Source organism: Halichoerus grypus, chromosome 10 (assembly GCF_964656455.1).
Source record: "Halichoerus grypus chromosome 10, mHalGry1.hap1.1, whole genome shotgun sequence".
Classification (NCBI taxonomy): Eukaryota; Metazoa; Chordata; class Mammalia; order Carnivora; family Phocidae; genus Halichoerus; species Halichoerus grypus.
This window is the reverse complement of record NC_135721.1, coordinates 134291245-134312686: the sequence shown is the minus strand read 5'-3', so window position 1 is coordinate 134312686 and position 21442 is coordinate 134291245. Positions and strand designations below refer to the sequence as shown.

The following is a 21442-nucleotide window of genomic DNA, read 5'->3' as shown; positions in this document are numbered from 1 at the left end:
GTCTCCCGCTAGGAAGCCAGCTTCGTACAGGATGCATCCCTGACTGGACGCTCTACCTCCAACGCTTGGCAGGGGCTTGAAGCACAGCAATCAATAGAGGAACCAGTGAAGAAATGAATGGAATGAATGAATGATGGTCTGGGGTCCCCCGACGTTGATGTGTCAGGGCTGGCTTGTGCACAGGATTTGTTGAAATCCGGACAGACTTGGCAGCTCAGCACTGGCCTGGATGGGGGCTGGGGAGCCACCCCACATCTCTGCAGACGTGGGTGAGGGGGTGGGGGGGTGCGGGGGGTAGGGGGCAGTGATGGAGCCTGACCCTTGCCCCAGGAGGGGGCCCCTCCAGCCTCAGGCTGGAGTGCTTGGGAGCTTCTGTCTGCTCAGTTGAGGGTCTCAGTGAACAAGGTGGGTGCTGGCAGATTTGGGGGCAGAGGAAGACCATTGCTTTCCCCCTCCCCCCCACCCCCCCACAAGAAGCAAGCTCTCCCGTTGCCCAGAACTCCCTTGGTTCTTCATTCCGGACTCGGAGCAACTGGGGATGGATTCTTGGTCCCCGTCTCCGTGCCTGGCACGTAAAAGGTGCTCAATAAATGTTTGATGAATGAACGAAATAATGTAATTAAGAATTGGAGGGGGGGTGGGGGAGAGAGTCTTTTCAGTCCTTAGGACTTGTCCCTAAGCACCCAGAAGGCCACATTTGCATACAAATAATTGATATTCTAATTACAAATCATTTGTATTGATTTATTAAGCAGATCCCCAAAGGATCTCTAGAAGATAATTAGATTCCATGCTCCTTAGGGGTAAGGAAGGCATATTTACCTCATTGTTCCCCCAAGGCAGTGTGAGGCAGAAGAGCTACATGATAAATGTTTGATGAGGCAGGGAGTGAGCATGGTCTTATTGTGGGAAGGGTTTATAGGGTCCCCACAGATTATTTCCAGTGTGTTGGGGGTTGGGGGAACAGGAAATGTATCCATGTGTGTTGTCTGTGTGTTCGTGTGTATGTAAAATTTGCATACCTCTCTTTTTTCCCCAAGCCCTAGTGATTGCCCACGGTGTGGCCTTCGTTCATGGAGGAACACAGGGGCTGAGTGCTGGGGACCCCTCCTGCCCTGTCCAGCCAGGAGACAAAGCAAAGCAAGACAGAATCTCCAGTGGCCCCTCCAGAGAGTGACCAGCGCTGGGAGTGTTCCACTTCTTCCCATCATCTCTGTTTGTCTCTCCCAAGCCACCCTAGATAAATGACAAGAGCATGTAAAAAAAAATCTGTAGGTATAGGTGTAGACATTTATCTTTCTCTGCCTACTATAGGCAACAGGGAAGGCATCGTTAGAAAGCTTTGCTGCGGTCACTGATCTGAGTAAGAACGCAGCTGGCTCTGGGACTGCAGCGTCAAGGCCCCCACCCCCACGTCCTGCGGACCCGCTGGCCACCCCCGGGCCGCCCCTGGCCAGCAGCGTCAGAGAAGGAGGGGACCCCCAGCAGAGAGGTGGAGCAGAGCCGTTCAGGGGCTGGGAGCTGAGGAACCGAGGAAGGGGGGAGGGAGGGAGAGAGAGAAGGAGACAGAGAGAGGGAGAAGGAAGAGAGGGAGAAAGAGATGGGGAAAGAGTGAGAAGGAGGGAGGGATGGAGAGAGGTAGAGAGAGGAATGGAGGGGAGAGAGGGAGAGAGAGGGAGGGAGAGGGAGGAGAGAGAGATAGAGAGGGATAGAGGGGGGAGAGGGGTGGGAGGAGGAGGGAAGGAGAGGGAGGACGAGGGAGGGGAGAGAGAGAGAGGGATAGGGGTAGAGAGAGGAATGGAGGGGGAGGGGGTGGGAGAAGGAGGGAGGGAGAGGGAGGGGAGAAAGAGGGAGGGATAGAGGATGGAATGGGGTAGGGACAAGGAGGAAGAGGGAGGGATGGAGGTGGAGGAGTTTAAAGTTTTGCTCCTCTGGTTCCATTTTCCTGTGTCCACTCCCAGGGATGCTTAGGGCTATGGATTCTCGAGGGACTGTTACAACTTTGCATTTCTTTGTGGAGGAAAAACAAAACTGGGCATCCCAGTGTGTAAAGCAACGGAGGGGTTCCCATGGAATCCAGATGGCTGCGGAAGGCCCGTCACTTCCCCCGGGGAACGGCCTGCTCCTCCCACGTGCCAGAGCCCTGCAGGCTGGTTCCCCCCCCAGCGCCAGCAACTCTGTGGTTCACTAGAAGTTACTAAGCCGTAGGCAACATCCCCCAGCCAAAGCCCGCAGGGACACACCTACCACTGAAGGAGGGAGGAGGGAAGCAGCCCTGCACCTGGGGGAGGTGATGGGGGGGAGGTTGGAGGAAGTGGGGCTTTGCCCTGGGTTGGCTGCGGCCAGGACCGGGTGGTCCTACCATCGGGTGGGTGCCCGGGCCGGGCAGACCAGAGCCGGCCTACAGCCAGCTGGCAAAGCCACAGCCAGGACCGTCACTCGGATTCGCTGGGAGAGGGCATGTTTGGCTGACTTTGGGCGTTTGGACAACGGTCTTGCTTCTGTTGGGGCTCAGGATGATCACGGACGGGTCTTGTTTCTTGTCTTGACCCACGGTGGTCACGGGTGGCCTCGTGTGATGTGCTGCGGGACTGTGTCGGGCCGAGGGAGAGCACCAAGCCCGGCTGTGGGTGCCGGGGGCTGCTTGCTCCTTGCCGCCCCCCGTGTCTGTCCCCTGTCTGGAAGGCGGGGAATAAAGATGGTTTCTGCCTCCTAGGTTTGGGGGGGATCCAGCGAGCGAATACAAGTGAGGTTCTAGGCTAGCACATGGTCAACCCTCACTAAGATACTCGCTATTAACACGGGGCGCATTTCAGAGAGCTCCCCGGGTCCGTGTGACACCTGGGAGGCTTGTGGGGCGTGTGAGCTGGGGAGCTGCTCCGTTCCCGGGGATTGAGGACATTGCAGGGCAGGTTTGTATGTCTTTTTGTACTTTGTGAGGAAATGAGCTCATCACATATGAAAATCCGCCCCCCCCCCCGCACCCCCCATCCAGGAAACAAGGCATTACAAACACATTCTTTGGGTCCCCTGGCTGGCTCAGTGGGTGGAGCACGAGACTCTCGATTTCGGGATTTGTGAGTTTCAGCACCACCTTGGGCATGGAGATGACTTAAAATAAAACCCCTCCAAAACTGGTTCTTCATCATCCATTTGTAACTCTGTGAAGATCTCCCCTCTCCCCCAATCTGTAAATGTTACTAAGTAACAGTAACCGATTCTTAACTGTAGCAATTAGAAAAGGGACCACGGCAGTGCAGACCTTCTGTTAGCGCCCCCCCCTCCCCCACCATGGGAAAGGTGTCACCAAAGAACCTCTGAGCAGATGAATTCCCTGTGGGGGTCCTCAGGTATTTGTGCTGTGATAATGCACGGTGTATGATAGCAGTTCCGATTTTTCACTTATGTACTCCTCCGTGCTGAGATGTAGGGCTTTCCAGTGGCTAGCGTTTTAACCTTTAATTTGGATACTGAACGGTGCTGGGTCAGCCTCCGGAAGCGGGTCCCTGGGAGGGGTGGGGGTGACAAGTGTCAGCTGTGGTGCCCACGGCACTATTTACAGATGCCCCGCCTCTTCAGCTGCTGGGCCCCTTTCCATCTTCTCTTTGCTCCGGGCTCCCAGCCTCGGATTCCTCCCGCTCAGACCCCCTCGGATCCGTGTTGTTCTCCTGCAGTTGGGGTCACAAGCCATCTTTTGTCTTTTTCTCATTTTACTTTGCAATTGAAGTCACTTGTATTTTCTTCATTTTGCATTTGTGTGTGTACTCATGGGCATGTGTGGGTGTATTTTTTTAAACTACAGCATTATGAAAAGTAAAGACGAATTTTTCTATGTTTTAGGCTGTATTAGAGAAACAATAAAGAAGTTGCTGATGGATTCATGGTGGGAAAAAAAAAAGCAGGCACTGAATGTGTGGTTTGGTAACAGACAGTTGGATGCTAGGGCTAGTCATGAAACTTCTATGTTTATTATTGATGCGATCAGTAATATTGGCTTCCACAGCTTGACTGTTTGCCATCATTAACTATTCACAGTCACCGCGTGAAGATGCATCGTTATCATTTCACAAATAAAATCACACTCCGACTCACAGAGGAGGCAGCCAAAGCTTCAGCACAGTGCCTGAGTCAGCAAAATACTAAGTGTCTTCTGGCTGGCCTTGGAGCCCTCTTTGAAACACGAGCCCTGAGTCATTCATCTTGGAGCCCATTTTCCAAGTAAATGCAATTTTATTCTACTTCTTGAAATGCCATCATCAAGATTTCTGGATCACGGAAATCTGCACATCATTTAATCTAACTCATGCCAAAGAGCTGGTGAGATTCTTCTTCTTCTGTTCGAGGTGGCTGTCCTTTTTTTTGTTTTTTGTTTTTGTTTTTTGGTGGGGGAGGGAGGTAATCTGATCTACTCAATGATCATCTCCTTACACGGACTCTAAGAGGCTTCAAAACTTCAGCACCTGCAAGATTAACAGGCCATTTATTAAAACTGCCACTTGGCCACCCATGTTCCCAACTCCTATTACATTCAGATGATTTGTTTTGGGAGAAGTAATTTAAGAACAGGGCAAGAAAACCCACAGGGATCCTACTTCTTTAACTTAAGGCTATCATGCTGGAAATAGGAAATAGAGAAATAAATTCAAGCAGAACATGCTTGGTGGGATATTTTATGATTTGGAGGACCAGACGGTAATAACTGACTGATTCAGACAGCAGGTCTGAATCCGTTGATAAAGAACCCCCACATCACTGCCGTAGTATCTGCTCAAACTATGATGTGTTCTCATTTATATGCAAGGAAGACACTCGACCCCATTGCTGGAGCCACGAATTGAACTGGGAACGTTGATGATAGTATACCACGGGCGTGACTTCTGTGCCCCAAGACTGTGCGTTAACCTCCCATTTATGTTCACAGCCCTACAATTTTCTTCTTAAGAATGCCTTCTCTAATGAAATGGAGACATAATAGCCTCATTATGTTTTCCATATATTTTATTTTAACAGAGACCTGAAGGTAACATTCTCCACTGAGTACTAATGAAGAGAATTCTGGTCCTCGTCTTGTTTCCCACTCCTTTAACAGTGGTATTTGTGCTTATGTCAACTTTAAAAAGGTGATCTCTGCAGGCTTACATTGTTTCCCGGAAGTTGCTGAAAGGATGTGCTCAAGATAAAAAACTGAAGTGACCAGAGGTCAGGTTAAAATCATAATTAACAAGGTGATTCATTCTGACGAGGTGTTAGCTGTCAAATCTTCTTTCCTTCCCTCTCTCCTGTAAGCTCCAGCAGCGGTCCCTTGCAGAGGGTATAAAGGGAAGTGATCATTTTTGATTCTTCTCGGGGGGTAAATTCTAGAAAGCTGAGATGCCTGACTTCCCAAACAACACTGATGTTTTTCAGTAGAGAATCATGTTTGTGGCTAGTATTAACATAAGCCAAACGACTGAAAATATTAAAAGGCTTTGCATTTTATTTTATAATTTACCATCTTAAAGGCAATCTAGTTCTTAACTTTTAATGGAAAAAAAAAAAAGTCTGCAATAAACGTTAAGGTTGCTTAGAAACCCCGGTCCATGATTTGGTTCTTACATGCTCTAAGGCAGGCAGCCAGTTGCTTGTGGAAAAATAAAGCAAATTTGTTTTGTGTATGCATTTAAAACATCCCTGTTTGTTTCGGGTGCGTGCTAATTTGTTTCTTCCTTTTTGGCATAGAGTCATTCTCTTTTTCTTGGCATCCATAAATGAGACTGGCTTCCCCAACAGTACTATTTTGACAGGCTATAGACTAATATTCTTCTTCTTAACATATATTTATTTATATCCCCTCTTTCTTAAGAGGATTTAGGGCAGCTTGAAAAGATTTACATCAAATATCAAAATAAAAAAATTTGTTCTGTAAAGTTCTACCCACTTGCTCCAAATGTGGCTCTAAGGTTTTTACTGACCACATTGAAGGGGAGGTGTGTGTTTTTTGGGTTTTTTTTTCTGAAATTCTTATTTAAATTCCAGTTAGTTAACCCACAGCGTTAATTTCAGGTGTATAGAGATTCAGGAATTCCATACATCACCCAGTGCTCATCACAAGTGTGCTCCTTCATCCCCATCACCTATTCCCCAGCCCCCCCCACCCACCTCCCCTCTGGGAACCATCAGTGTGTTCTCTGTAGTTAAGAGTCTGTTTCTTGGTTTTCCTGTCTTTTTTCCCCCCCTTTGCTCATTTGTTTTGTTTCTTAAATTCCACATAGGAGTAAAATCATATGGTATTTGTCGTTCTCTGACTTATTTCACCTAGTGTTATACTCTCTAGCTCCATCTGTGTTGTTGCAAATGGCAAGATTTCATTCTTTTTGTGGCTGAGTAATGTTCCATTGTATATAAAAATATACCCCACATCTTCCTTATCTATTCATCAATTGTTGGACACTTGGGCTGTTTCCATAATCTGGCTATTGTGGATAATGCTGCAATAAACATCAGGGTACATGTATCTCTTCGAATTAGTTATTTTTGTGTTTGGGGTAAATACTGAGTAGTGCAACTGCTGGATCTTTGGGTAGCTCTACTTTTAACCCCTTGAGGACCCTCCATACTGTGTTCCAGAGAGGCTGCATTCCCACCAGCAGTGCACAAGGGTTGGAAGGGAAGGCATGTTCTAAAAAGGAAAACAAAGACGAATGTCACTTCCATTTATCTATTCAGCCAGTTTCCATTAAGGATCTGAGAGGGGATTAGGGTGCAGGAATTCCTGAATTTTTATTTTTAATTTTGTTGTCGTTGTTGTTTATTAAGTAAACTCTCCACCCAACGTGGGCCTTGAACTCGGGACCCTGAGATCAAGAGCCACGGAGTCTACCGACTGCGCCAGCAGGGGCCCCTGTTTGTTTTTAATAAGGAAAAACCCACACATGCACCCAGTAAAACAGTGTAAAAAAGGATGCAAGTATATATAAAGCACAAAGCGAGGGGAAGGTGGCATTTGTCATCCAAGCCTTTCTCCTCGGAGATAATGACTAACAGCTTGGAGGACAGATTTCCGGATTTTAGAAGCTCGCACATACTTTGTAAAGGTACGTGCATGGGCGTAACTTGTTTTATCGAAACAGAGTCAGATCCCACATACATACTCATGTTATCTTTTCTTTTTCATTCAACTATATATTGGGCAAGTCTCCACTAATCTGTACGTGACAGTTTGCTTCTTTTGTGTTCTTTCTCCGGCAGTTATAAACAAGGCTGCGCGGCTATTCTTGTCGACTCAGGAATTCTTGTACGGAACCTGGTGTGTGTGTGTGTCTTTAAATGTGGGTCATTTCCCTTTTTGAGGGTTGTTCTTTCTGTTTTGTGGACACTATCCACATCTTTAGTAGACCAAAGATAGTAATCCATTCTTTTATATACGTAGCAAACATCCTCCCCAGGTTTTGGTTCACCTTTCAACTTTGGATAGGGCCTTTCCTGCTCCATCTTATCACAGAGCCAGGCGGGGACCTGAGAGTTGACCCTGCGCCCGTGGCTCTGCGCCCACGGCATCGACCTCCTCCATCGTCCCCCTCAGGCAGCTCCCACTGTCGGTGGACGTATCGTCTGTAATACTGGAGGGTATGTGCTAGGAAATATACTTCCTTCCAGTAACGGTTAAAAAGCCCGACAGAACATATATTGAATAGGGAAATGCAAATTCCACTGTCAGACCCCACTACACACCTACCAAGATGGCTAAAATGAAGACTCTATCGGGGCGCCTGGGCGGCTCGGTCGCTAAATGCCTGCCTTCGGCTCAGGTCGTGGTCCCAGGGTCCTGGGTTCAAGCCCCACATCGGGCTCCCTGCTCAGCGGGAAGCCTGCTTCTCCCTCTCCCTCTCCCCCTATTTGTGTTCCTCTCTTGCTGTCTCTCTCTCTGTCAAATAAATAAACAAAATCTTAAAAAAAAATAAAATGAAAACTCTATCAAGTGTTGGTAAAGATGCTGGCAACTGGAATTCTCACATACAGCAGGTGGGAGATACATCAGTATGCTACTTTAGAAAACTGTATCTACTAAAGGAAAGATAAACCGAACTATAAATACATGTATCTCTTATGACCCAATCTTTCCACCCGCAGGTGTATGTCCAACAGAAACCTGCACAGGACACCGAGGACAAGTGTAAGAATGTTTGTGGTGGTACGCTCGGAACAGCAAAAATCCAGTGCCCAGGAATGGGAATGGATAAATAAATGGTACTTGATTCACCGAGTGGAATCCTGTACAGCTGAGAACGAATGTGAATACTACATGCCATGTTGAATGCAAGAAGCCAGACTTGAACCACAGGGTGTGTATGTCAAGTTCAAACCCAGGCAAAACTGACCTGTGACGTTAGAAAACAAGATAGGGACTGGAAGGAGGCACCGGGTGGGCCTCTGGGTTGTGGATGATGTCTTTTTGTGATCTGAGGAGTGGCTACAAGGGTATGTCTCCTTTTTGAAAATTTAATGAGGTGTACACCGTATTTATAGCATTTTCTATACATGTTATACTTCAGAAGAAATGTAAAAAACAACAAACTAATGACAAATAGTTTTTTAAAGTGAATCAGATAAAGATCATCAGGGAGATGGCTTGTAAAAGCAAATTATAGGTGAGGGGCGCCCGGGTGGCGCCGTCGGTTAAGCATCTGACTCTTAATTTGGCTCAGGTCGTGACCTCAGGGTTGAGCTCGAGCCCTGCGTCGGGCTCCGTGCTGAGCGTGGAGTCTGCCTGAGAGTCTCTTCCCCCGCCCCCACTGCTCTCTTTCTCTCTCGAAAACAAATTAGACACGAGTGCTTCCTCTCTGTGAATGCTGTGCTGAATGCCAGGTACGTAGGTATCTTCCCCAAGTAACACCTCCCCGTTTTGCAGACGAAGGGAATGGAACTCAGAGAAGTTAGGAGCTTTCCCCAGGGCCACACAGCCTAGAAAGGGGCTAGCTGGGACTCCACCCCAGGTCTGTCCATCTCTAGTCCCGTCTGCCCTCTCTCGGGACAGTCACGGCGTACAGACACGGTGCTTCCATGTAAGGGGGAGCATCGAAGAGAAAACAGGTGTGCGGAGCTGTGCTCCTATAGGTGGTGAGTGGCCCTGGGGGATTCCAGGGTTCGAGTCAACACTGGAATGGAAATGCCAGCACCTTGGACAAGACCCCGCCGATCAGGGGAGAGGGCGGGATGCCGGTCCTCACTTGGCCTATGCTCACTGCAGGCCCCCCCCCCCCCCGGCCTGCCTCCAGCCCCCTCCCGCACCTTAACTAAGGAAGGACTCGGAGAGGGAGACGCAGGAAGCCGGGAGGCCGGAGCAGAGACAAAAACACCTCGCTGCTCACCATACACGGTGGCTGTCGACGTTTGGGCATTTCAGTTTTCCCAAAAATAGCGTTAAAGTTACTTCAGAATATTTGGCTGAGAAAAGCATGTGACGAACCACAAAGAGAAACCAAACCATCTGAAAGGCAAATACATGTATTTGTAAACATAGCATTTTATTAACAAAATGTTTACACCCTTCTTACAATACAACAAATTTTGTGGTGATTTAGCATGTTATACTCTGTAAAGTTCATCGTAGAATAGTCAAGCTAAGACGATAGAGTTTAAAAGTATGCCAAATCCACCACCGTCTGCAAACTACCTACTACCAGCCTAAGTATAAAAAGAAAAGTCTTATAACAAAAAAATCAAAAGATCTAGTTTTCTTTCGTCAGCATCTACAAACAATACAGACATCATACATCATATGGTTTACATGTAGACTTAGGTCCAGCCCAAGGTAAAGACTGCAAAAATAAAGTCTTCGACATCCACGCGAGCTTGGCCATCCCCATTACAATGTTCCATCTCAGGTGATGAAGCGACGCGTCATGCAGCGAAGGCGTGGCTACACATTTGGGCTGTTTACAGGGCTACAAAGCGGCCGAACCTGCAAGCAACGTTAATGGTTTGGTTTTTTTCTTCCTTCCCCATAATAGGTGCTATTATAAAAAGGCACAAATATCTTACTCCTTGCATCAGGTCTTGAAAAGGCATGACATTCTTAGGAGAAATAAGAGTTGCTGGTACGACAGCTTTGCTTTTATTTATTTATTTTTAAAGGTCTAGGCTCATCTCCGCAGCTGTTTCTCTTCAAGACTTTAGACGTGTATCTTTACATACGTTAACAGGTGCTCTGTGACAGACGAAGAAATGTTCTGACACTTCAGCCATCTCGTCACCGACTCGAAAGCCTGTTTTGTCCCTCAGTCATGTTGCCCCCGCCGGCTAGTGCTGCCCGCTCCCTCTCTGGAAAGATGGGAGTTCCTCACCTAGACTTAGCCTCTGCGTCTCCCCACGGCGCTCGGCGCTCGCCAGAGCCCGCTGCGGCCACCGTGGCAGGTGGCCCGGGAAGCAATGCTGCGTGCCCTGAGGAGTGGTGGGTGCCGTGCGTCTTTAAGGGAGAGCCCACCGCAAAATGAGAAGAAGAGAAATAAGGCAAGGAGTCTGTTTCGATCACAGAGAAGGCAAGACATCAATTCTTAAGAAGGTCAGAGGCATGATTGACAATTATGTGAATGACTCAGAAGGTGGAAATGATGCAAAGACTGAGCTGGATGAGAGTAAAAAAAGAAAAATCTTTTCCAGGCCAATATAGCCCTGTCTACACAAGACAACAAATGGTTTAAAAATAGAGCCACCAATCAGTTGCTCTGACTAGCCAGCTGCCCACAATTCCCTCTGCCCGCGCTGAATCGACCGGTCACTCTGACATCACGTGCATGACCCATATTCAGAAAAAGTTCCATAAACTCCGTGATAACCTCATATGCGAAGTCAGCAGAGGTATGCACACTTCAGCCTCGCTTTCAACATTTTTCAGGGGGTAAAACTCACTATTCAAGCACAGATTTGATGAAAAAATTGATAAAGGACAAATGATGTGAGACTGAGGCCCCGAGGCGAAGTCCCGCGCTGCTGTGTGCTGAACAATGCGCCCGAGCCGGCTCTGGACTCGCTGTGGGCAAGGAGCCGCGTGCTCCGTTCTCCACAACCTGACTTACGCTGTCCTGGGAGCCACCCGGGCCATTTCAGTTCTGAGTAAAGACTACCAGCCTTCCGTGCAATATGCTGTATTAAAGGGGATTTCCTTCACAGTCCTGCATTCAACACAATCTGCTTCCAGAAACGAGGACACGTTCCCGAATCAAGAAGTGGCATCAAAACCAGCATGTTTTGTTTCTGTGGCGTGATTAAGGAGAACATCAAGAATCTACAGTTTAAAAGTACCAATTAAAGAAGGCTTTTTCAAAAAATCATGACTATCTTAGGGTTTCCCATTTATTAGCTGAATTCTGGGCACTTGAATTCCTGTTCATGGGAAGCTATCCAGAATTTGGTTTGCTTCATTTACGAAGCGTTTTGATGAGGTACTGGGCACCATACAGATTCGAAAATGAGCTAACAATAAATGAAATATTTTTTTCTTAAATTTGTTCAGACTCCATGGTTTTAATTCCAGTACTGATGGAGGGCACATCCTCATCTTACTATCTAAAATGTTCAATGTGGTAAGAGAAGATGGAAGGTTTAAAATTTTTCTTTTTATTAAACTTCTGAATCCTTTTGTTTTGAAGCCAAAAATATTCTAGCATCTGTAATTGATTATACTCTAAAAGGAAAGAACACAGATATTAGTTATTTCTGATGGTGCAGACCATCAAATTAAAGTTGATCTATGCTACTGGAAGTCCTTCTAGATTTGGAAAGTAAATCATTTTCCTATATACTCAGAGCATCCTGAAGGACAAACCGAGAAATATGGGAATTCTTGGTTTTATTTATTCACTTTCTTCATTATGTCTAATGCAACTTCATCACGCCAGGTCTCTCTTACCATTCTCTTAGATTGAAAAAGCGGAGGCTCCTGAAAAATGTAATACCCTTCTAATATTTTTTAGACTTTCATTTGCACATAAAACAGGACAAATGCCCCAGAATTCCATTAATGTTTCTTGCAAATCCGATAATCAAATTGCCTGGATTTCTATTACTGGAAGTCAAGACAAGTAACTCTGCTGTCAAGAGAAATTGGCAGAGGTCGTTTCTTCCACGCCTAGGCTGGATTTCCACATGACCTCCCTTTTCTAAAACTGTGCCTATAATGTGTATCTCCTGGACAGATCTGTTACTTGGACTGTTTTTTTTTATGATCGTGCTGTAGGAGTTAAGGTAAGTCTCCTAAACATCACCTGGAATCATTGTTGAGCTTTTCATGCACCAAGCTAATTGAAGGCAGGTATATAGTGATAGCTTGATACATAAAAGTACATTCCACTTCTTCCTTTTTTAAAATACTTTAACTGTTAAGAGGTAGACTCTCTTGAAGTCAAACAGTAAACAGAAGTCATGCTGCCAGTCCCTCTCCAACAAATTTAAACGAGGAAGATGTTTCCACGAGTTCACACCATCTAGCTTATCGTGATCATTAACTTTCCTTATAGAGCCAGGAAGAACATTTACAGACTACTGAGCTTAGAGAAGAGAGCCAGCCTGAGTGTGTGGGCTGTCATCCCCCCAATGTTCTGAAGCAAGTACCTGGTAGGTATCAGAGTTAAGGGGCTCTCGGTAGCTCTTCCTCAGAAGGGAAGGATTCCCTCATTACTTCTACAGACAGGTTCTTGCAAAGACATCTGAATGTGTGGGGGGCTCATCTGCTGTAAATAATATTCTTTGCACCTGTATCTTACACAACCGCAGGGCCACGAATCATGTTCTCAGTGTGTTCTGAAAAAAATGAGTAGGAAAAAATGCTTGTAAGAATTTATATAACCTCTTTTGCAACTCACCCACAGAAGAGAAAAGAGGCATCTAATGGTGAACAAATGTCTTTTCAAGCCCCGAGGCGGACATGCCAATTAGTGCAGTGTAATCTGAGTCAAACCTGTCCATTTTAACACACTGCCGAGAAGGTAGCCAGAGTCTGGTTTGACATCTCCAGGAAAGCCATGGAGCGGTTCTCTAAAGGACATTTTCATTACTCTATCTCCCAGAGTTTAATTTAGAAGGTCTCCTAGACCTGTTTTCCTTCTTGAGAAAAAAAAAAAAAAATACAAGACTTAAAGAGAAATTCTAAAATTACGTGTGGTCTTCCTTCCCTTTTTATATACTTAAAAAATAATGAAAAATGATCGCCTCGAGAAGGGCACTAGCCCACTCCAGGGAGGAGGTCAAGCCTCTAATACAAAAGGCGCTAACCTTCGGATACGGGAGGCGTCCGCGTCAACCAGAATCATAAATGGGCAAGAAGGACGTGTGTTATTTTAAAGGAACCAACTCTCACGGCCGCTCTGCGTAGCGCTTACCCTGCCTATGGCTGAAAAGCAGGTGATGGAGGTTTCATTTGGAACCAGAAGGGCTTGCAATAGGTACTTCTCCCTAATCACTTCTTAAAGAGAGTTTAAAATGAAGGACACTTAATCATACTCTTACTTTATGTTCTTTTAATCACCAAATGATGGTTAATTAGTTATCACAGAATCGGAAAAACACTTGTGTGAAAGGAGATTTCTGGAGACTGATGGTTCCTAGGACTGGGCACCTGCAAAGAGCTCATTTCAATTTCTCTGAGAGGAATCAATACACACTTGCAGCTAATTAATGATTTTTCTCTTTTTTCAGTCCCTAAAGTTTTTTAAAATGGCCCTTTGTCAGAAGGGAACCAAAAAGATTTTTATAGATGGGCTGTGTCTCAATTCCTTTGAAATCTGGCTTTTTCCCATAAGAAATAACTGAGAATATATGAAATGTGTATTAGATCATTGCTTGGTCAGGTTATTAATCCAAAGCATGTTCAAAATAAAACACTGCTTCCGCCTTTAATCTCCACCTCTGCATCACACAAGCGAACAAAACAAATGGAAACATTTCCCCGTTTTCATGGGGTATGGATCACAAAGATCCAAGATGACAAGGTGCTGCTGCTAGTGGTTAAGAAGGCGCTACATGAGAAGCAGGGTCTTGTGGATTCCTGAGACAGTCTGATGAAAAGGAGGGCAGAAGAGAAGAGGCCCCAGAACTCAGGAAGACAGCGATGCTGCACGAGCCACCCACCCGTCATTCATTCTGGGACTAAAACATGTGGCCAGAACTAAACAGAAGCCCTCTCTACAAACGGGGAGGAGCGTGAGAAGTCATGAAGAAAGAACAGCCAAGGAGGGCCTGAAGAGCCGGCCCTGTTTTGGGCTAAATGCAGTGACAGTGGGGACAGGATGAGAGGCAGGCCGACGCCTTGCCAGTCAGAGAGGCACGGAAACAAGCGGCCTTCCCTGGGCACCCAGACCCCAGGGAATCATCGACAGGCTGACAGGTTTGGTGGGAAGACTGTGAAGGTCACAGATGTGCGTCATCTTTTGGTGAAGTAAGACAGAAAGGGCCACCCGTGCACCGCCTCTTGGTAGTGAGTCAAGCACCCTTTGTTTTCATTTTGTTCGTTGTCGTGGAGATGGAGGCCCAGCAGTGGGAGTGTTAGGGACACACCACGGCCGAGGCCAGATGCCCTGATCCATCTGCATGTATAGGAAAGGAAATTCAACCCTCTTCAGGTGTCAAGAGCCCACCCTTAGAATCATGTGTTTTTTCCTACAGCTTGCTCATTTCATGGTGGGAAGGGAGCAAGCTGCTAGGAGGGTATTGAGTCCGCATGTATTTTAAACAAAACGTTAGAATTTTCCCTAACTACAGTCCTTCCATATGATTTCAGCAAGAGAATAAATAATTTCAAATGCTTAAGATATACACCAGGGAAAAGGGAATCGCTTTTTACTTAATCTGGGTTATAATTTTCCCATTAAAATCTACCCATATCAAGTGGGGGGCACAGGGAAATAACAATTATTTTTAAAAGTTTCAACTGTTCAGTTTAAGGATAGCTCTGAAAACACAATTTAGTTTGAAATTCAAGCTGTTTCATTTCCTATTTAATCTTGTAAATTTCCTTCCCTTACAATACTCAGGTTGGAAGGGTGCCAAATTAGACCAGGAGCAAATTGTCACCAACTTCACTTCAGTGCTTTATTTTTAGATTATATTAAAAACCTCATTAGGCTCCCTGAGGGAAAGAGTGTTAACCACTAACAGAGGCAGGGGGATAAAGGAAACGGAAAGATAAGCTGAATTGTTAACAAGGAAAGCTCGCTTGAAACACTTGTCTGAGGTCGCTGTAAATGCTAAAAGAAACTTATTACCAAGACCAGGTGAAATGACTTGAACTTGGAGTGTAATCTTTTACCCCCAGGCTAGGAAGGGCTAGTCAGGTTGTCCAAGTGGCATATGTCTTTATTATGATTTCCAGATGGGATGTGGAAGGGAGGGGTGGGTGCAAGGAGAGGCAGAGACCTCTTCAAAGACTGTAAGCCAAGTGCTCTGTGCTCTCGCCCAACAGGAACGTGCGGCAGAGCCCCCCACGGACAGGCTGAGAGGTGGGTGGGCACACCAAGACACTGGCTGTGAGATTAAATGGAGTGTTGGGTGAAACATAGAATTTATTCATGTATTTACATAATTTATAATCTTTAAGCAATGGTCTCATAAATATAGACTACAACTTTACATATGCTAAGCAACAGATAACTGTTTTCCCCACCAAAATATCTGGGTTAAATAAAAAATTGACAGAATTTACACCACTTTCTTTACTCTCTCTCTTCTTCCTCTTTTTTAAACCACTGCTAGTCAGTTCAAACATATGCAATTCAATTTATTCCACGCAGCTTCTCTACCGCCACCATCTTGATCATGAGAGCTTATTTAAAAAGGTGCCAATGATGTGTTTTGTGACACATACAGGACGAGGCTGGAATGCAAACCTCGGGTGAGCTATGCATCTGTTGTTACCGTTATTAATTTACTGTATGTTATCATGGGCTAAAGTGCTTTAGAGATGGTGGGGACGGAGTCATTTCCATCAGTCCTATAAATAACCCAGTTTAGCTCCCAATAATGATTGCCATCCCTCCACTTACGATCACCTACCACATTTTAAATGATACGATTCCCTCTAACAGTGGTAACGGGAAACCAAGGAAATTACAATCTCGGCAAGGTCTTTTCTTCCTCAAGAACCATGAAAGTGCTAATTTTCCCTTTACAAATGTTACATAAAATCTTGATTACAAAACTACTCAACAATTTAATCCTACCATCCGCACAATTACATGTTCCTTTTCAGCAAGGTCAAAAGCCGACGATGCAGTCCCTCTGCACACCAGACTCGTGACACGACGGCGGTCCGCAGGCGGAAATGTTACTGCCGCAGCCTCCAAAGAGGAAGCGGAACTGGCCAACCTCTCTGAGTCCTTTTTGCATGAAGACCCAAACCGGCGAGGCGAAACCTGCCGGCAGGGACCCCAGCCCTCCTGTTAACTTTCTGGACCACCTACTTCATCATCGAGTCTGGGAGGCCGAGGCTCGGTCAACAGCAGCTCCGCTGCGGCTCGGAAGGCTGTCTCCGGAGCTTGAAGCCCTTGCCGCCAGACGGCGGGCTGGCGTCAGCGGACGGAATTCTTCGACCTAGACGGAGAGGAGAGGAGGGAAGGGAAGGAACTTTAACTTTCCAAATCTGTTCATTCGCAGACGCAACAATTGTGCAGATGCAATTTGACGTGTTTCACTAAAATAAAAAGAGTTGAACAAATTTTCAATCTGGGAATCATTTTCGATTTATAGAAAAGTTGCAAAGATAACGTAGAGAGCTGCTACCTAGCCCTCACCCAGGGCATGGCCGCATCTTAACTCCCAGGGGACATCTGTGGACATGAAGAACTGGGCACTGGCCCATCACCAACTAAGGTCCAGACTTTGTGCAGACGACGTCAGTTTTTCTACTCATGTCCTATTTCTGTTCAAGGGTCTGAACAAGAATACCACATTGCATTTAGTAAAAATGTTTTTAAATAAAAAGAAATTACATGCCAACAAAACATTCTGAGTAGGGAATATATGCACTTTGGTAATTCCATCCGAACATGCTGTCCCTCGGCCTCGGGGCAGAGCCACCATCCAGAGACAGGTGTGCAGAGAGGCCTACAGGACACACACACACGTGTACCTGGCCCCCTCCTCAAGCCCTGGGAGGAGCAGACAGGGGCACTGTTGTCCACCTTGCCGCTTCCACTGGAGACGCTCTGGGGGCGGTCCCCTGCAGCACTATTTCTAATGGCTCTGTGTTACTGCACCGCATGGGTGTACTGTGATTTATTTATCCATCCCCCTGTTGATGGGTATTTAGTTTGTTTCCAACACTGTGATGGTATTAACAACAATGTAAAAAATATCTCTGCGAACCAATGTGTAAGATAAATTAACAGGAGTGGAAGAACTGGGTCACGCTATTCTACTCCTGGGTATTTATCTGACACACACACCATATTCCCAGTGTCTATCTAGCACAAATGCAAGAAGGACGTGCAATTTAAATTTTGACAGATGCTGCCAAATTGCTCTCTGAAGAGGCTGTGCCACTTTATTCTCCTACCAACAATGCATGAGAATGAAGAGGTTTCCCTTTACTGCTCCGTGAAGCATAATGTCAATTTCAGGAGAAACCTTAAATCACCATCCACCTACCCAGCCCCTAACGCAAGGGCTGTGTCCATGCACAAAGGCCTTCCAGATGCCCTCCCACTTCTTAGCTCTCTCCAATACCTCCCACACTAAAATCAGCCAGGAGCCAGAAGCACATTACTTACTTGCCTACAGAGCTATGTCCCTTGAATTACACCCTAAGCTCTTCGAGGTAAAAGGTTCTTTTTTCTCCATCTTTGTTTCTGGTATCTATTTAGCACAGTACCGGGCACGGAGGGATTTTGAAAGCATGGAATGAAGAGACACATGCATCTTGTGGCACTAACAAGGCTGCCAATTCTTAGGTCCTTGGTCACCAAGCCTGGAGCCTCTAGCATGTTGGGCAGCCTGGAAAGCCAGGAGGGTAGTACACAGCATGGTGTCTACACTTCAAAGTGTCCCCCAGAATGTCTTGTAACTACTTTTCAAATGCCTGTAGATACTGCTGTGAATAAATTGCAAATTTATTTAAAAGCTTTACTGAAGCTTCTTGTTGTTACATATTTCTAATAAATGGATCATGGAAATCCAGCTGGTATTACATGCCATCTCTGAAACAGTCTTAGAAGAAAGCAGAGGAGAACATCTTTATAACCTGGGAATAGACCATGACCTCTTAAACTAGAACCTAAAAGTGCTAACCGTAAGGGGAAATAAGGATAATTTGGATTATATCAAGATTAAAAATCCCAGCTCTATGAAACAGTTGATTCACAAATGGAGGTCAAGCCACAGAGCAGATCTTTCCAATACATAATCAATGATGGGACTCATATCCAAAATAAACTATAAACATAATTAAGAAAAAGGCAGGTAGCCCAACAGGAAAATAGGCAAAAGTTCACAAAAGAGGATATCCAGATATTTTCACATAAAAATAAATAAATATCCAGAAAGGGGCTCAACTTCATTAACTGTCGATCATAAATGCAGATCAAGACACACACAGCAGACTCAGAGTGACTGGGGTTCCATATACCACTGGTGTGAGTGCCTGCTGGTGTAACCACTTTGAAGACCTCCTCCCGAACACCTGCACACCCATCTTCTCCTGGGTATAAACAGACCTGAGAAACGTGTGTCCGCAAAGTGTGCACACCGGATATGAAGTGAGTGCTCACAGAAGTACTATTTACCACAGCTCCGAATTGCAAGCAACTACGCACATGCCCATCAACAGGATGGAGAACGACACGGTGGATATTCTCCCCCGCTACACACACACACACTACAGTAATGAGGATGAGTCATGGAATGATACGGATGAATCTAACAAATGTAATGTCGAGCTAAAGAAGCCAGACAGAGAAGAGGATAGACAGTATGTTTTTTAGAAAATATAAAGTATAAAAACAGGCAAAACAAATCTGAAGAGCTAGCAGTCAGGACTGTGCTTCCTTGGGGGCGGGGGGATAGGGAGGAATTGGAACGGCATGGGGGACGCTTCTGGGGGCTCGATCTGAGTGCCGACTATAGGAATAAACTCAGTTTGTGGAAATTCCTTCTGTTTTATAGTGCTAAGCACCCTTCTGTACGTATATTACACTTCAATAAAAAGTTAGCATGCCAGGCACTGTGCTAATGCAATTTTACAACACCCAGTAAACAATAAACTCAATTTACATCTCTCTAAATTTTTCTAATCTTTGTGAACATGTATTTATTTTATTTTTCACAGTTAAAATGAGTATGTACATGCTAGTTTTATATAAGAATTTTCATTGTTGGCATAACTCACTACCTTCCTGTTTTTAATACCGCTGGAGTAAAGAACACTTAAAAAAACCCGATAATTTTGGCACACTCACAACACCATGCACTTAGATGTTTTAGCTTGAACTAAAAAATTCCCGATTGGCCTCAGGCTGCCTTTCAAACATGCATCTGGGTGACTGTTCTTTATAGTTGAGGAACACAACAGACATCATGACTTCAAACACTGAAGGGAAGGGACTGGACGAGAGGCTGCGGGCCCATAGGCCAGTGGCCCCATAGGGCCCCAGATGGGCTTGGTAGGCCTGCACAGAGCTTTGAAAATATCTGAACGGCCAAATCTAAACAGCACGACACGTTACATAAAATCCAGATCTCTGAACAAACTAAAGTCATCAAAAAAGATAAAAATAACCCCAGTAATTAACTGGGCAACCAGGAGCCTCCATTCCAGTGTGACCCCACCTGCTGGAGCAGGGCCCACATGTGCTAGCTGTTGGGGTCATGCGGGCTTTCTGCCGCTCCCATGTCCCAGTGCTGGTGGCCCATCCCTGCCTGGCCTTGTGGGGCGCTGGGTTTTGCACTCCCTCCTCTACACCATGGCCAAGTGTGCTTCCAGCCTCGGTCCCCTCTGACCTCACCCAGGAAGTTCACTGTGCCCTGTCTGCCTTCTCCTGTTCTCCACCTGGAAGTCTGACACGGTAACGTGAATCCCAGATCTCGCAGAGCCTGCTCTGCCCAACCTCAGCTCCAACACCACCTACTCCGAGAGGCCCTCACGGACTACCTACACTCCTTCACCCCATCCCACATTATGTTCTCCCCATCGCTGCGCATCATCCGAAGGGATCTCAATGGTGTCTCTGTCACTGCCCGGCCGCCGCAGTAGAATGTGTGCTTCAGGAGACAGGGGCTGCACCCGTCTTGCTCGCCATGGTCTCCCTTGGGCCTGGAGCCGTTCTCAATAAATATTTTGATGAATTTGAATGAAATGAATAAACACAGATACAATCTGTAGAGGATCCCAAAGGGATGCTGCAGCCTCCTTCCATCTAGTGGCATCATGTTAACACTTCTGGAAAGGGAAGGGGGAAGGGTGGAAAAAGAGGCCTTACTTTCTGCTCGCCTGGTATTTCATTTTTGAGGGTTTTCTTACAGTGGAATCACACCTGCATTTCATTTCCTTTTACTGACCTGTTCGTTTTCGATGACTCTGGATGACTAACTGAAACACATTTAAAGAGAGACCGAGGGAGAGGTGGCAGCTTCCAGGCCCTGTGCACTGTTTACTCGGCAGCAACACTCTTCGAGAAGGGAGGCAGCAGCTCCCCAGCAATTAGAACATGATTTGAGACCTGGCCGCCACTCCTACGTTCTCCCACCTCGTTCCACTGAGAACAATGGCGGAGACCAGACCACTCGATGTGCGGAGGGAATTCTCCCCAGCCGTGTAACTCTGTATTAAGGCGCTTTGCAAAGAGAAAACCCATAGGGCACAGAGATACTCACTAATTTCTATAAACAGTTCATTTATGTTTATCGCATTTTTCGCACTGGTCTCCACAAAAATCGCATGGATGGAGTCGGCATAGTCCTTAGCATCTCTCTCCATGACTTCTCTGGAAGGCAACAATGGCAAATCAGAAATTCTACCCGTCAAGAGCTTACCCTACCTACCCAGTAATTACCCTACCCTACCCACCTACCCAGTAATTAACCAGATTAGTGATGACAAAGGATGTCATGAACGGCCAGTGACCAAGCCCTGACATGTGGTCTTCCCAATCATACCACTGCTGTGGTTACACAGCACAAAACTGAACTCAGCACTACTAACGATGCATCTGTCTGATGGAACGATCACAGAACGGCAAGGGTTGCTTTTCCCGCCAAAGTCAAGTCCTTGCTTTGGGAATCATGGAAGTAGTCCAGAGAAATTGCCAGTGAATGTGTTTCCCTTAAAGTATGTATGTTTTCCCCATTCAAGCACCCGATGTCATGGGACCTGGGGGGCTACACTCATCTCAGATAATGTCAAGTGTGATGTAACCAATGTTTACATAAATCACACACCTGTGCCTCTCTCTCTTTCTTTCATCTAATCAGCCCCAAAGGT

At 46.0% G+C, this 21442-nt stretch overlaps 1 protein-coding gene across 3 annotated transcripts in view; it reads right to left on the bottom strand.

The window, feature by feature from the left end:
• Window positions 1–9467: 9467 nt before the first annotated feature.
• RAB22A (RAB22A, member RAS oncogene family) overlaps window positions 9468–21442 on the bottom strand; it is a 55069-nt gene continuing 43094 nt past the window's right edge. For 2 of the 3 annotated variants that reach the window (XM_036094398.2, XM_036094400.2), the window contains 2 exons: window positions 20836–20945; window positions 9468–16560 (listed from right to left, as the gene is read on the bottom strand). In XM_036094398.2, the coding sequence (XP_035950291.1) occupies window positions 16463–16560; window positions 20836–20945 (208 nt within the window). In that variant the 3' untranslated portion in view covers window positions 9468–16462. The remainder of the gene's footprint in view (window positions 16561–20835; window positions 20946–21442) is intronic. The other variant, XM_078057328.1, reaches the window with a different exon arrangement.